Source organism: Galeopterus variegatus, unplaced genomic scaffold, assembly GCF_000696425.1.
Source record: "Galeopterus variegatus unplaced genomic scaffold, G_variegatus-3.0.2 Scaffold12, whole genome shotgun sequence".
In the NCBI taxonomy this organism is placed as follows: domain Eukaryota; kingdom Metazoa; phylum Chordata; class Mammalia; order Dermoptera; family Cynocephalidae; genus Galeopterus; species Galeopterus variegatus.
In genome coordinates this window covers 1,122,172-1,138,224 of record NW_007726123.1, presented here as the reverse complement: position 1 = coordinate 1,138,224, position 16,053 = coordinate 1,122,172, and the positions used below count along the sequence as shown (strand labels likewise).

Here is a 16,053-nt window from a genome sequence, read left to right as displayed (position 1 = left end):
GGTAGTAATTTTTGAAACTTGATCATGTAAAATGTAAAAAGTACTCTGCTTTCCAGGATGATAAAAATCAGATTTTTACCTGCATCTTCTAAATGGAACAGTAATTAAGGATTGGGTCACAAATATTGGCAGTATTTTATTTAATGGCCAAAATTTTGTTACACTGTCTTATTTGGAAAGTATGATGGATTTATTTCAAGTTTGAGTACTGCAATGGAGAATTTTTAAACGTAAATTTTAGAGACTTCTAAAGAGTTATAGAATTTATTTATTTCTTCCTTTTACATTTTCTTGTGCCATTAATAAAATTCCAATTTATTTAAATGATAATATAAAATTTCTAAAAATTGAGAGTCTGGATTACTAATTCTAATCTGACGAAAGCTGAAAATCAAAACAAACCATCACCACCTCTTCCACCAAAAAAGTCTACTTTTTAATTAAATTTTTGATAACTACTAAGAATGAGAAATACAGGTTTTTGGTTTTTTGTTTTTTAAAAAAACACCCAGCTCTTATGTCCTCTCATATGCTTTTGAGGAAACCCATGTTTTTCTTCAGTAACCCATAATGTAAAATAAAGTAGCAGTCCTCCAGTGAATGTGTTTTTAAGGTCCAGGTGCAGACGACTGATTTGTACAAACAGAAGCACTGAATGAAGTATAGGAAAATAGTGCCTGCTGTTCATTATGCTTAAGAACTACAATACTTTTGATTTTCTTTTCAGGTTTTTTCAGTTGACATTAATGGTTTAGATATCCAAGAAGTTCTCAATGTTTCTGTTGATAGTCCAGAGAATCTGGCTGTGGACTGGGTTAATAATAAACTTTATTTGGTGGAGACTAAGGTCAACCGCATAGATGTAGTAAATTTGGATGGAAGGTACCGTGTTACCCTTATAACTGAAAACTTGGGGCATCCTAGAGGAATTGCTGTGGACCCAACTGTTGGGTAAGTGATGTGAAAACATATTGTTTCCTGTATTTTTAGAGCTTTATCTCTCCCCCTATACTGCAAATATCCATTGGATTAATTGAAGGCTAATTCTGATTTCTTTTAGGCTCTGTATTTTATGTCCTTATTCATAGAAACTTTAAAGGATTTGACTAAATATTATCCCATTTCAGGATATGTATTCAAATCACAACTAATAGTGCACTAAAAATATTTGATGTTTTTAGGATATTAATTTTATTCTTAGTGTCTGCCACATTTGCCTAGCTAAGAGATTGGATTCTGTGTTCTGGCTCAATTGATATTATTATTATGACTAACCATTACTTGTATTTCACCATTATTAAATGATCACCATAATATGAATCAGCTGTAATTTTTTTAAATTTATTTTTTAATTAAAAATGTTTAATTGTACATGTTTATGGAGTACAGTGTGGTGTTTGTGTTATTTCTATGCATGCATGATTCCCTCCAGGTAGTCAGTATATCCGTCACCTAAACATTTATCATTTGTTGTAGTGCTGATGTTCAAGATACTCTTTTCTAGCTGTTTTGAAATATGCAATACACTATTATTGGCTATAGTCATCCTAGAACTGCTGCAAAGTTTTTTAAAGAGGGGAAGGGAAGTTGGAACTATCCCTTCTGGTGCTTTCTTGTTTATAGACTGGTGTTGAGATATCAATGCTAGTATCTCATTACCAGTTGTTCATTGTGGATCAACCCAGCAAGACTGATAATGCTTACTTTTCTTCAGGTTTGAATGAAAATTTCCCTGATCTCCACATCTGAGAAGAGTTACAGGACTTAGCTTTCTCCTAGAACTTTACATCTGGGTCTTAGGACCTGTGAACAAACTTTAGGTTACTTTAGTGCTGTTGAATAGTGATTATTCATTTCTACTTCATTACTTTGGCTACCTTTGCTTGAAAATGATGGAAATGTTCTTTGGGCTATGTCTCAGAATGGACAATTGAGGAGGAAAATGACTTGATAGCTTATATGTATGTTTTCTTGGGTGTAAAAACGTGAAGTGAAAGACTGAGCCAGAGAGCAGGAGAGAAAATTCAGAAGCAAAATATGAATTTTTAGGCTCCATGTTAGCACATTTTAATAGTTGTTATTTGGAATCTTCTGATTGGCCTTCACAGTCTCTGTTTTTTTAAATACTTTTTTATTTCTCTGTTGTTTTATAACCCCATGTTTCTCTACTCAGCTAGAGGAAATTTTCATTGGTCCAAACACACTATCTAAAAAAATAATTTCCAGGTAAACTTGTAAAACAACAGGCTCTTTTATCTTTTGTTTTTCTTTTGTAGTTATTTATTTTTCTCAGACTGGGCAAGCCTTTCTGGGGAACCTACGCTGGAAAGGGCTTTCATGGATGGCAGCAACCGTAAAGACTTGGTAAAAACAAAGCTGGGATGGCCTGCTGGGTTAACGCTGGATTTGATAGCAAAGCGTGTTTACTGGGTTGACTGCCGATTTGATTACATTGAAACTGTAACTTATGATGGAATTCAAAGGTAAGAATTATGTCTTTATACGTTTGGGGGAAAGTGCATAAAATTGATGGAAAGGGATACCAAATGACCAGACAGAATTAAAATTAAAATATTGCCTTATTGGTTGATATGATGGCTTGATTTGACCTTTGTGTTGATATTTACATGAAGTGACCCACTCTGAGTTTTGTTAACTTCTTATGTTCCATAATTACCTAGAGCATCTGTTCTTTGATTTCTTCTCTCTATCCCCTGCCCTAATCCCAGATGAATCACATTATTTTTATTTATTCCTGAGTCCATGTATGTCTCTGGGTCCTTTATGGTTTGTCTCCCAAGATCACTTTACCTTTTAGTTTTCTAACTTTCCAAAAATAAATAAATATGTTTTATTATTTAACATTGTCCAGTAGGAATTAATTCTATTTTACTGTGCTCATATATATTTTTCAAATTTTAAAGAGATATTCTTTGTATCATATTTTTACCTGGTATCCTTCAAAGAGATGTAACAATATTTGAGTGTAGAATATTGCATACTTTTTTATTCACCTTAAATCTGATTAGAGTTAACTGTAAAATTAAATTAAATTGCTAAGTATTAAATTGTTAAGTTTAAATTAGTTAAACTGATAAGTATTTTAGATCTTTTCCTTTTGATGTTTTCAAAAATCAGGTAAAACATTCTTCAAATTTTGAAGAAGAAAAATTACTTTGTGGATTCAACAAATAGGCTAGTCAATTTAATTTTTCCATGTGAGTATATTGTTTTCTAATGAAAGCAATATTATAGTTTTGTTATCTCTTGAATCTCTTCTTTTAAGGATGATATCACATGGATAATATTTTTAGAATACTGGATTATATTCTTAGAACAATCTCTGCTTGGTTAAATGAAGTGAGTGGATATTAATATCTGACTTCTTATCACTGAAACTGGTTCCCATAGTGAGAATATGAATTAATTTCATGAAAAAAAAAAATGAATCATATGAAAGCAATTGTGAAATTGCTTATTTTTTTTCTCTTTCAATGGGATGTTTTGCCATTATACAGTCTTAATATTTTTATGCTAAAGTTAAAGTAAAGCATAAAAGATAAGTTGAGGGAGTTTTAGAAAGATTTGATTCATTTGCTGGCTGTGAAGAAACATCAAAGAAATATTAAAGCTCCTGAGTACAGTTGAAATCATAAAGTCATTGCCTCTCGCTTTGCCCAGTAGGTGGCATTCAGGATTCTGGAATTTGCTAACTGAAAAGAAAACCATTCTCTAATCTTAATGTACCATGTTATTGTTGAGTGTTTCAAAGTGTGCACTAACTTGACACATTACGTTTCTTTGTTTTCTCCCCTTCAGTGAGTTTCCCAACTTGAGTATCTTCAAGTCTTTTCTTAGATCTCTATTGAGTTTTCTAATTTTCAGGGGATGCTAAGATTTTCCATTCTATTAAGTCAAAAGAAAAAAAAAAAGAGTTTTCCCTCACGGGCCATCCTCTGCTCACTTTATTCACATGTCTCATGGTCATTGGTCATGTGGATGTAGTTATGGCAGGCACTGTTGATTTCCAACCCTCAGTGCCTTTTACTTCTATTTTCTTCCTATTTAAGCAGCTCTGGTCACTCTGTGCCTCCACTACGAGTATGATCAGTTGACAATTTTATCAAGCAGATGCATCACAGTGTTGGCTCTGCTTTTTGCTCTTCTTACAGTGACATCAGGAACAGATCTGGTGTTTGCTGTGGGTTAAACACTACCACTCTCTGTCCTGCTCTGTAATTGCTTAGAAGTGGTTAGTGATGCAATGAGAAATGATTGCTGAAGGCATCTTCCACCAGACTTCCAAATCCTTGTCACTGTCTTACACCTATGGAATTCACAGTGCTATTTCACATCTTGGCCAAGTACTTTTCCCCCTAAAAAATCTAGGCAAGCTAAAAGATTGACTAGGACTGGAATTAAAGACTCAAGAGTCTTTACCAAGAGACGACATGAAAATCCTATTATCAAATGTCGACAGAAGTTGCAAATCCACTGTATTTGTAACAAGAAATTGTTTAGCTTTTTAGACATTTAATTGTACTAACCACACCTTTAATCAAAATAAAGCCAAAAAACCAAACAAAATTAGTATACATATCTTTTGTAACAGGAAGACAGTAGTCCACGGAGGCTCACTCGTTCCTCATCCCTTTGGAATAAGCTTGTTTGAAGATCATGTGTTCTTTACTGATTGGACAAGAATGGCCGTGATGAAGGCAAACAAGTTCACAGACATCAGCCCACAAGTGTACTACCAGTCTTCCCTGAGGCCGTATGGAGTGACTGTTTACCATTCCCTCAGGCAGCCCCCTGGTAAGCCCCAGAGCAATGGTAACCGCACTTGGTATGGACTTGGTAGAAAGGTTTTCTTTTCTTTTTTTTTTTTTTAAAAAAGATGACCGGTAAGGGGATCTTAACCCTTGGCTTGGTGTTGTCAGCACCACGCTCAGCCAGTGAGTGAACCGGCCATCCCTACATAGGGATCCGAACCCATGGCCTTGGTGTTATCAGCACCGCACTCTACCGAGTGAGCCACGGGCCGGCCCCTGGTAGAAAGGTTTTCTAAAAGCTTTGGAAGTTAATGATGAACGAACGATTGCATGAGATTGGAGTGGTGTTCTTAAATATATGAAGGGTTATTTAGAGTGTTACATCCTCTGAAATTGGTCTGCAGATCATGAGCATTCTGGAAAAATTGATGTATTTCAGAATTGAAATGCCAAATCTAGAGGGAATTTAGGGATTTATTTAACAGATATTTATTGGCACCTGCAATGTGCCAGGTCCAGCCTAGATGCTGGGGTATAGCAGTGAACAAACCAAACCAAAACACCTATCCTGGGTGGATCCGTGGCTCACTTGGGAGAGTGAGGCGCTGGGAGCGCCGAGGCCGTGGGTTCGGATCCTATATAGGGATGGCCGGTGCGCTCACTGGCTGAGCACAGTGCGGGCGACACCACGCCAAGGGTTACGATCCCTTTACCAGTCACAAAAAAACAAAACAAAACAAAACACCTATCCTCATTCCACTGGGAGAAATCTCCTATTTCAACCCTCTAATATTACAGTTGAGGAAACTGAGGCCCCAGAGAAGAAAATGATTTGTCTAAGTGCTCATTTTAGGTAGTGCCAGAGCCATTTTTTCCCTTCTCTGTGGTATATATACAGCATTTGTTCTGTGGTTCCTATTAGGTCTATAATAGGCCAATTGGGTTTGGTGTCTGGCTGGTCACTTTTTTTTTTTTTGTCCTTTTTGTGACCGGTAAGGGGATCACAACCCTTGGCTTGGTGTTGCCTGCACCGCGCTCAGCCAGTGAGCGCATCGGCCATCCCTACATAGGATCCGAACCCGCGGCGGGAGCACTGCTGCACTCCCAGCGCCGCACTCTCCCGAGTGCGCCACGGGGCCGGCCCTGGCTGGTCACTTTTTAAAGAAAAGAAATATTTTGATTCAGACACTGTTTAGTCTTCTGTTATTTTACAGTAAGTTTTGTTTGTGTTTCAGGATTTTTTTTTTCTTTATTTTTTTGTCTTTTTTCGTGTCCGGCAACGGATCGCAACCCTCAGTGTCACACCCGTACCGGACCGGGACCGGCAACGGGATCGCAACCCTCGGCGTCGCGCCCGCACCTCGCTCAGCCAGTGAGCGGGAACCGGTCTGTATGTGGGATCCGAACCCTCAGTAGGAGCGCCGCCGCGCTCCCAAATGGCACACTGTAGCAGTGCACCACTGGGCCGGCCCTGTGTTTCAGGATTTTGAATTGAGCTTTGACATGTCTATCTGGACTGTATGTGGCTCTTTTCTGTATTTGCTTGTGCATCAAGGGAAAGAAATACAATAAAGTTAGACTATGTTGGTAGAAAGCTTAATATTGGTGAACAGTAATTTAGAGAAAGACAGATTTGCTTTAAAACTCTCATGTTAAGTGATGGGTCTGTTTAGGATGGAGAAAGACTATAAAGCAATTAGGTTAATATTTTTTAAAAAATCAGCAACTAGAGCTGGTATATTCAGATGAATATCCTTCCATATTATTATTTTGGGAAGACACATACTTATCTGTGAACATGTTGGAAATATCTATTTGGAATAGTTTTCAGACTTAATTCATGAGCTACTGAATTCATACCTGTCTTTACCTAGTTTGATCATCCAAATTACTGTTTTCATTATTTGGCTCAGAATGAAATCTGGCTGTTGTTTCCCCAAATCAACCCACCTGAGAAGAGAAAAAGAATATTTTAAAGAATAAGTCAAAGGCTAAGATGACAATTTCAAAAGAAGATATACAGTTTTTAGCTGTGGCAGCCCCGTGTAGAGTGTACAGTGAGCTTCCTGTGGTCACTACTCTGTGGGTGGCTTTTGGAAGTAAATATTGTTGCAGAAATGTAGGGTTTTAGAATCAGATCTGCATTTGAATCTTCATTTAGCCATTTAGCCTTTAAATAATCCTAGGCAAGTTGTGTAACCTTTCGGAGCCTTGGTTTCCTCCTGTGTAGTTGGCTTACTTACCAAGTAAGCATCCAGTGAGTAATATTTATTTATTGTATCTTATGAATGGTAAAATAGCACTAAAGAGTTTTTTGTTTTGTTTTGTTTTGTTTTCTTTTGTTTGGGGCGGGGGCAGTTATTTCTTTTTCTTTTTCTTTTTTTTTTTTTGTCTTTTTCCGTGTCCGGCAACGGATCGCAACCCTCAGTGTTGCCCCCGTACCGGACCGGGGACCGGCAACAGGATCGCAACCCTCGGTGTTGCTCCCGTGCCTTGCTCAACCAGTGAGCGGGAACCGGTCTGTATGTGGGATCCGAACCCTCGGGCGGGAGCGCTGCCACGCTTCCCAAGCGGCGCACTATCCAGTGCGCCACCGGGCCGGCCCAGGGGGCAGTTATTTCTAATCACAGAACCTTACAGACTCTGATATAATTATTAGGGGAAAAAAACCCCATAGTTATGCACTGTGGGAGTCCTGCTTTTTGCCACCATCAGTTTGAGTGGATGGCAGTACGGCAATGAAATGCAGGGGCTTAGTGCAGGCCAGATGTGGATTATACAGTAGTAACCAGTAGTGATGTCTACAGTTAGTTGCAGCTCCATTACTCTATTTCACCTATAGGGCTCAAAATGGCTTCACATGTTTTGTATGATTATACATTTCTAATTGCAATTTAATCCTGTGCATTTTTTCTTCCAGCTCGCAATCCATGTGAATATAACAATGGGGGCTGTGAGCAGGTTTGTGTCCTCAGCCACAGAACAGATAATGGTGGTTTGGGTTACCGTTGCAAGTGCACATTCGGCTTTCAGCTGGATAAAGATGAGTTCCACTGCATTGGTAAGAAATCTGTTTAGGACTGTCTTTGTGGCGGGCAGCACAGGGTTGTGTGCATGCATGTCTCTCCCCAGACAGCTTCCTGTCTTACTTCTCTTCAAATAAGCTTTCTGAAGCCCACAGGGTGTCTTCCTTGGTAGGCACAACTTCCCTCATACACAGAGCTTTGTTTGAAGATGTAAATTTCTGTCCTTTGTGACTTTCCTTTGATTCTACATCTAGGGTTTTCTTGGGCTTCCTTCCCCTTTGTTTCCTGAAACCTTTGTTTCCTTTTATTAACTATGGTCTTGAAGTTCCACATGATTGAATTTTGAGTAGTATGTATACCTTTTCCACTTTAGATGTTAGCCTTAACTTTGATGGGAAGTAGTTCTTTCTCATCACTTGTATTGGCTTCTCCTAGGCCACTGCTTATGCCGCTTTGAGCCAGGTAATCACATATTAATCCCACTTGGCTTTTTTGCTATATTCCAAAGTAAACTCTTGAGGGTTGGGGGAGCTCAATTCCTCATCTTTTTCACCATTCAGTTCAAACTTTCTTTATATTTGCCTCTGTGCTCCTAGTTTCATTCTTACTTTGGAGGTTTCCTTTCCTCCTCTTTGCTTGCCTGCACATCTGCTCACACTTAGGCCACTGCCTGGGCCTCAGCTGATGATGAAATGCACTCCTGTAATATTTGTTTCTCTTATTTTCACTTTTACCACTCTCCTTTTTATGGCTTTGAAAATTATTGGTCCTCAGATAGTAGTTTCTAGCCTAATATTATAAGTTCTCCTATTCTATCTCAGACAAATTTGTTAACTTCGTAGGTAATCCTAGATTCAGAAAAATCACCCTTATCTATAAAAACATGTGTTTGTGACTATTATATCAATAGTAGGTTGTCTAATGATTTTTCTTTCAAATTCCCTTCTGCAATTTTTGTCTTTGCCTTGGATACTACCTTTCATACCTCTCTGATTTCCTGACATACTGTTATAGTCTCCTTCTTTGATTTTATATATCACTTCTTACCTATTTCCTTCATTCCTCATCTCCTCTCCTTTCTTTCACGTCTTTATTTTTTTCTAAGTAATTTACCTGGTTGCTGTTAATTCTTCTCTCTTCCTGGTCTCAATACCTCAAAAACTGCAGTAGGATTCTTGGTGTAGATTTCTATACAAAAAAGTTAATTCAACTCACCTTCATAGTTGCTTATCTTTTTTTCTCCCTTCCATTATTTCCAACTCTGTTTTCCACAAATGTACTTTTTATGTTCATTTCAGAATTATATTTTACAATTATAAAGTTTGCTTCATGGATGCATAAATAATTTCTCTGGATTTTGGGGAGAGCAAGAACCGTGCTGTGGCTGACTGTGCCATGTCTCTTTTCCTACAGCTATTCAGAATTTTCTGATCTTTTCATCTGAATTGGCTGTTCGTGGGATCCCATTCACCTGGTCTACTCAGGAAGATGTCATGGTTCCAGTGACAGGGACTCCATCTTTCTTTGTTGGGATTGATTTTGATGCCCGGGAGAGCACTATCTTTTTTTCAGATACAGCAAAAGACATGATTTATAAACAAAAGATCGATGGCACAGGTGAGAAAATTTTGTGTGTGTATGTGTGCATGTTTTGCCTGTTTTCAATAATAATACCAATAATTAACTCAGTAAAACTTTGTATCCACTTCTTAAACATTTTTTCCTAAACTTGCTTAATACTTTTAGATCAGAAAAGAAATCTATTGCTTTTTTTTAATGAATTAAGTTAAAACAAACACTTTTCTTTATTTTCAAAACAATTTATACATGAAGGGTGTATTTTAACAATGACATATTAACAGAAAAGGAATGTCAGGTGTATGAAATCCATTAATAGATTGACTAGAGGTTGTTCTTCATATTCAGACAGCCAGATCAATCCAATGGGATGACCTCTCTTTAGGGATACTGGGTTACCTAAATGCCAAGGGCTGGGGTTAGAATAATAATAAATTAAAAAAAATTTTTTAAACTTTTATTTATACATATTTGTGGGGTATAGTGTGTTGTTTCAATACATGCATATACTGTATATTGATTCAGTTAGAATAGATAGCATAGCTTTATACCCATTAATCCACCACTTCCCCCCCTAAGGATTGCCATTTTAAACATTTTTACACATACAAGTGCATGGAATTAATTATACTCACAGTGCTATGTGACCACCACCTCTGTCTATTTCCAAAACTTTTTTTGTCATCCTAAACATGAACTCTGTGCCCACTAAGCAATAACTTCTCATTATTCCTTTTCCCCTGTTTCTGGTAACCTTGAATCTACTTCTGTCTCTGAAAATTTTTTTCTTTTTAATTTTATTTTTCCTTAATTGACAACCATGATAATTGTGTTTATTTATCAATTCAGTGTGATATTTGGGTGCATTTATACAGTGTACAATGATCAGATCAGGGTATTTAGCATATCCATCACCTCAAATGTTTGTCACCTTTGTGTTGGGAACGTTCAAAATCCTCCCAACTATGGGCCGGCCCGGTGGCGCACTGCTACAGTGCGCCGCTTGAGAGCGTGGTGGCGCTCCCGCCGAGGGTTCAGATCCCACATACAGACCGGATCCCGCTCACTGGCTGAATGAGGGGTGGGCGCAGCACCGAGGGTTGCGATCCCCTTGCCGGTCCTGGTCTCCGGTACGGGCGCGACACTGAGGGTTGCGGTCCGTTGCCGGACACACAAAAAAAAGACAAAAAGGAAAAAAAAAAAATCCTCCCAACTAGCTGCTTGAAGTTATGCAGTAATTTGTTATTAATTGTAGTCTCCCTATAGCACTATGGAACGCTAGATCTTATTCCCATCTCAGCAATTTTGTATTTTTTGACCAACTTCTCCTCCCCCCATTCTTCCTAAATAGTTAGACTGTGATTTTTGGTTAAATTCATAGTAGGTTTTTATATTATTAATATGAATATAAATATTGGTCACTGCTAGGCCAAGTAGTATTCTATGATGATATTTCTTGAGCTATTTTTGATTTTTTTTTTCCTGGAATTAACAATTGCCTCATCTTCATTTGCTTAGCTTTCTAATTAACTATCATATATTTTCCCCAAATGCTCCAACAGATCTATCAAATGCCTATCTACAGACAGCAAACAATCTGTCATTTTTTCCCCTTCTGGAGACCTCTACTCTGTTGCAGATGGGGCTTGTTTCTCTCCAGACCTGACGCTCAGCTCTTGTCTTCTGACTTCTGTTTGCCACTTTCCTGAGCTGGGTCTCTACTTATTTCCTTATTTTTCTGAAACACATTATATAATAGCTTCCTAAGAAGGATGGGTAGGGTGGTATATATTTTGAGTCTTTGAATGCTCTCCATCTCGACTGTTTGGCTGGGTATAGAGTTTTAGGTTGCAAGTAAATTTGCCTCAGAAATGTGCAAGACATTGCTCCAATCTAGTATCCAGTGCTGAGGATCCAGTGCCATGCTGAGTACCATTTCTGTGTGTGACTTTTTCTTAGTTTGTTGTTATTACTGTTTTGTTTTCTTTCCTTCCCAGAAGCTTTTAGGATCTTTTTGTTATCCCTTTAATCTTGAGATTTATGTCCTTTTGTTCTGGGAAATTTTTGCAGCTCTTTTTTTTTGGTGTTCTTTCTTTATGTAACTTTCAAAATGTTAGATTAATCACTTATTTTTAAAAAACCTTTTCTTTCATATGTTTAATGTCTATCATTTTGTTCTACTTTTTGTAGATATTTTGGTATTTTAGTTTTCAGCTTTTCTATTTAATTTTCAATTTTGAAGAGCTCCTTTTTATTTTCTAATTCTCTTTTTTCTTAACTGGTCTTGTTTCATAATTCAATATCTTACTTCTCTGAAGGCATTAATTACATTTTTAAAAGTTTAATCTTCCTCTGTTTCCAGTTTCTTTGGATTTCTTTTTCCTTTTGGCTTGTTTTCAACTTTCTTTTTCATTATGGAAGCTTTCTCCGAATGTCTGTGACCCTTGTTTGGTATTAAGGGAGAGGCTATAACAAGCCTCCGGGAAGGTCTGCAAACCCGTGGATGGGCCTCATCAGCAGTAAGCTTCAGGTGGTTGAGCAGCCCCCAAACGCCAGTATTAGTAAGTCTTTCTGGAGCTAGTCAGTTTCTCCTTGGCAGATGCTTCCCTTCTCCTTCTTGGGGTAGAGGTAAGATATAGGGAGCTGGCTGTCTGTGTTTTGGGAGCAGGGCAGAGGAAAGGGAGCTGAAAGCCCTTCCATTCAGCATCCACATGACCCCCTGTGCTCTGGCTGTGTACATGTCAGCCCTCTGTTGTGCACTATTGCCTAAGTCCATAGCCTCTCTGCTCCAGTTCCTCCAGAGAACATTTCTGGTCCATTAGACGAGATAGGCAGAGGAGAGTGGCATAATGCTTATGATCTGGGAGGGACCTGGGCCTCTGATTGCTCTCTATACTGACTTTTAACTAAGCCCTGTAGTTCCTCGCCCCTGACTTTTTCAGAACCTGGTACCTCTGAGTGTGAGTATGCCGAGGCTTCTGCATGTGAATGTGTGTCTTGTCTCTGCTGGCGCATAGCATGTAGCTTTCTCCTCCCCCACTTAGTGAGTTACCACTCCTTCAATCTCTTGCTCTTCAAACCTTTGTGGAGATTGCTCATCCGCTCTTCTTTTACTGTTATTTTAGTAGAGTTTGGGAAGAAGAGGAGATAAACATGAGCGGTTGGTCAATCTGCTGTTTCGAACCAGGACTTCTCTTTTCTGAGGATTAGAATTAGGTTCACTGAGCTTAGAGAACTCCAGTCAAGCTTAGCTTTCAGCAGAAGGCAGTCCAATATCGTGTTTCTGAGCCTCGTGCTGGCTCATCCTCCTGCAGGTGCCTCCGCAGGTCAGTGTCCTTACAGGAGTCCGGAATTCTCATCATAAGATTTTTCATTATCAAGTCCATATGTTGAGCAAGTTATTTTTTAAAATATTTTTTTGTTTGTTTGTTTTTGGTGGCTGGCTGGTAAGGGGATCCAAACCCTTGACCCTGGTGTTATAACACCATGCTCTATCCAGTTGAGCTAACCAGCTATCCCCAAATACTCTTATGGTCAGTGGTTAAACTCTCCGTGCTCCAGTGAGGGAGGTATTACATTGCTCTGTTTTTCAAGCAAGAATATTGTGTCAGTAAATATATATGCAAAAAATGAGTTGTCAGAAATCAAATTAAAGTCAAGATCGACTGAATGAAGCCCTCAGGGGAGTTCCTTCCATCAATTATCCCTATTCTTTTTTTTTTTTTTTCCTTTTTGTCTTTTTTCGTGACCGGCAACGGATCGCAACCCTCAGTGTCGCGCCCGTACTGGACCGGGACCGGCAACGGGATCGCAACCCTTGGTGTTGCTCCCGCACCTCGCTCAGCCAGTGAGCGGCCGGTCTGTATGTGGGATCCGAACCCTCGGCGGGAGCGCCGCCGCACTTCCCAAGCGGCGCACTGTAGCAGTGCGCCACCGGGCCGGCCCTCCTTCTGTTGCTTTACCATTCTTTCTAATGCTTCCTAGAGGTCTTTTCTCCTTTCCCCGCCCTGTAAATAACTGTGATCTCTGGTGCTCAACATCGGTCCTCCTCTTCTTCTTTGGCATAGTATCACACCTACCATATCTTTGATTACCATCTATATAGCAATTATAAATCCATGAGGGGAGACTTTAATAGGTCATTTACTATACTTTTTTCTTCTAACATGGGGAAAGAGGGAAAGGTCAGGGAACATGTCTCCTAGGTGATGATAAAAATCTCTATCCAAGTTCTCTCTCTGAGGTTCCTTTGGGTACCTCACCTGGATATCCCACAACCATCTCAAAATGGACATATCTAAGAGGACACCTTCATCCCACTTCTCACAGGCCTTCCTGCCTTAGGGGAAGAGTGTAACCACTCACCACTCAACCTGCTATTCACTGTCAACTTCTCCCCCTTCTTTAGCCTCCGTCATTAACTCACTGACCTCCAGCCATGCTCCAGAACATGTGGAGTTCGCAGTCCCTCTCCCTTGTGAGTCTTTGCACTCCTACAGCCCTAATCCACTACTTCCTTTGGGCAACCTGTCCACACTTGCACTTTGCCGTATGCTCTCACAGCCTCCTGTGCATACCTCCATCACAGTATCCATCACTCTTGCTTTGGTCTCTTGGCCTACTTGCTTCCTCCTCTCTCACCACCTCTTTATAAATTACCAAGAGGGCAGCACCCCCACTTCTTTTCAGATGCCTCACTTCTCTGTGGCTCAGTTTCCTCATCTGTAAAATAGGGACAATAATAATACCTACTTGATTAATTGGTTGTGAGGATGGATGGATCTGTGTAAAGTACTTGGTTCAGTTCCTGGCTCATAATAATTGCTCATTTAATATAAGCTATTATTATTACTATTAGTAGTGGTATGTTTCCTAGATATCCAGTAGGTTATTTATCATGTCGAGGACTTTCCTTTTTATAATTTGCTGAATAAATGAATGGAAAAGCACTAGGATTTATTTTCCTACTGAAAAAGAAAGAGATGTACTTGTTTATTCTGATTTAGATTCTCTTTAGTGAAAAAAAGAAACAAAAGAGGAGAGACATAAAAATTTCACACAGGGGTAAGTGGTCTTTTTTCTCCTGTACCCAGTTCTGATTTCCTTTCTTGTATCTTTGCTAGCCTTTTCTAAACTTGGCAACTTTGTGCCTGTGAAAGACTGTTGATGAGAGGGTTGGGCAGTAAATACCTCAGGGTTACCCCTGGTTGTACCTGGCAGTGTCAGCTTATCAGAGCTGTCTGGGGGTGGTAGTAGGTGAACTCAGGTATCTCTTCTTCAGATGTTCTGCAATGAGAAATTTTTTCTGGAAGGTTGAACAAGGGAGTAAATCCAGGCCATACCACTCCTGATTCTATTTATCAGTATCATATCTATTCTTTGAGATCCAAAGTCTGGGGAATGGATTCTAGGTTTATCTCATGTTGCTCAGAGGCTTACAGTTTGTTTTTTAAAAGAATTCCACATGTATTATTAAAATACGCTCTAACTCTGATCCATCATTTAAATTATACAGTAGTAGGAAAATGTATGTGTTATAAAATATGCTTTAAACTATGTCCATATTTCAATTTATAGGAAGAGAAATTCTCACAGCTAACAGGGTGGAAAGTGTTGAAAGTTTGACTTTTGATTGGATTTCAAAGAATCTCTATTGGACAGACCCTTCTTACAGGAGTATCAGTGTCATGAGGTTAGCTGATAAATCAAGACGTACAATAGTTGAGAATTTAAATAACCCACGAGCAGTTGTAGTTCATCCCATTGCTGGGTAAGTGTGTTCATGTTTTACTGAGAGTTTGAAAGTGTATATCTGTATGTCTTTTGCAGTCATTGAAAAGTGATGCCATAGGGATTTGGCAAGTTCAGCAAACATAAAATTGAACTGTGTCACTTGAAATCACCTTAAATTTTATCCCTTTTGCATAAGCTTAAGTAATCACTTTATCTCCTTCAAAAAACTTTTTCTAAGTTTTGGCTTTCCCAGTCTTCACTGAAGTGTGGTTTTTTCCGCAATTGCGGAGGATCAAACGATGTGACACAGGTTCAGTAAGGAATGAACAAATATGCAGCGGAATTATCAGGAAAAGCTCATTCTTTCCCTGCTTTAATGTATTGATATAAAGCTTAGCAAAATTTTCTTAATCATTCAGTAGTTTCCAGAGGAAAAAGTTTTTCAGACCACAAAGTTTTGTGTTTTTCATTCTGTAATTGGTGGTGTCGGAAAAGACAGAACAGTTCGCAATATTTGTTTTTGGTTCTTTCCTTTCTTATTTAAACATGTTTAATAGTTAACATGTTTGTTTCAAGTCTGAGCTAGTCAGTTGTATTTGAATGGAATAATAAAAAAGATGGCTGGCAATTCACTAAAACTGATGTCATCTAATCCAAAAACTAGTTTGTGAAGGAGATCTGTGTAAAGCCCATTTTAGAGACAACAAATCTGAGGATCAGTGAGATAAAATGACTTCCCAAAGGACCCACAACTGCTAAGCAACAGTTGGTATTCAGATTCCAAGGCCCGTCCAACTTCAATGCCTGTATGCCTCTAGAGTGTTTACCTTATATTATTTCTCCTTGTAAAAGAATATAAGAAATATGTTTAAAAACTGATGATTTTATTGATAAGATTTTATTGCCCTTTAAAGTGTTAAACAATTGATTTTCTAATGAATTTA

General features: G+C 38.6%; 1 protein-coding gene across 1 annotated transcript in view; it reads left to right on the top strand.

Annotated features, from left to right (window-relative positions):
* Positions 1-16,053, top strand: part of LRP2 (low density lipoprotein receptor-related protein 2) — a 167,335-nt gene that overhangs the window by 36,896 nt on the left and 114,386 nt on the right. Inside the window, 6 exon segments of the mRNA XM_008592305.1 lie at positions 728-951; positions 2,277-2,483; positions 4,613-4,815; positions 7,693-7,833; positions 9,212-9,415; positions 14,954-15,146. Coding sequence (XP_008590527.1) covers positions 728-951; positions 2,277-2,483; positions 4,613-4,815; positions 7,693-7,833; positions 9,212-9,415; positions 14,954-15,146 — 1,172 coding nt within the window.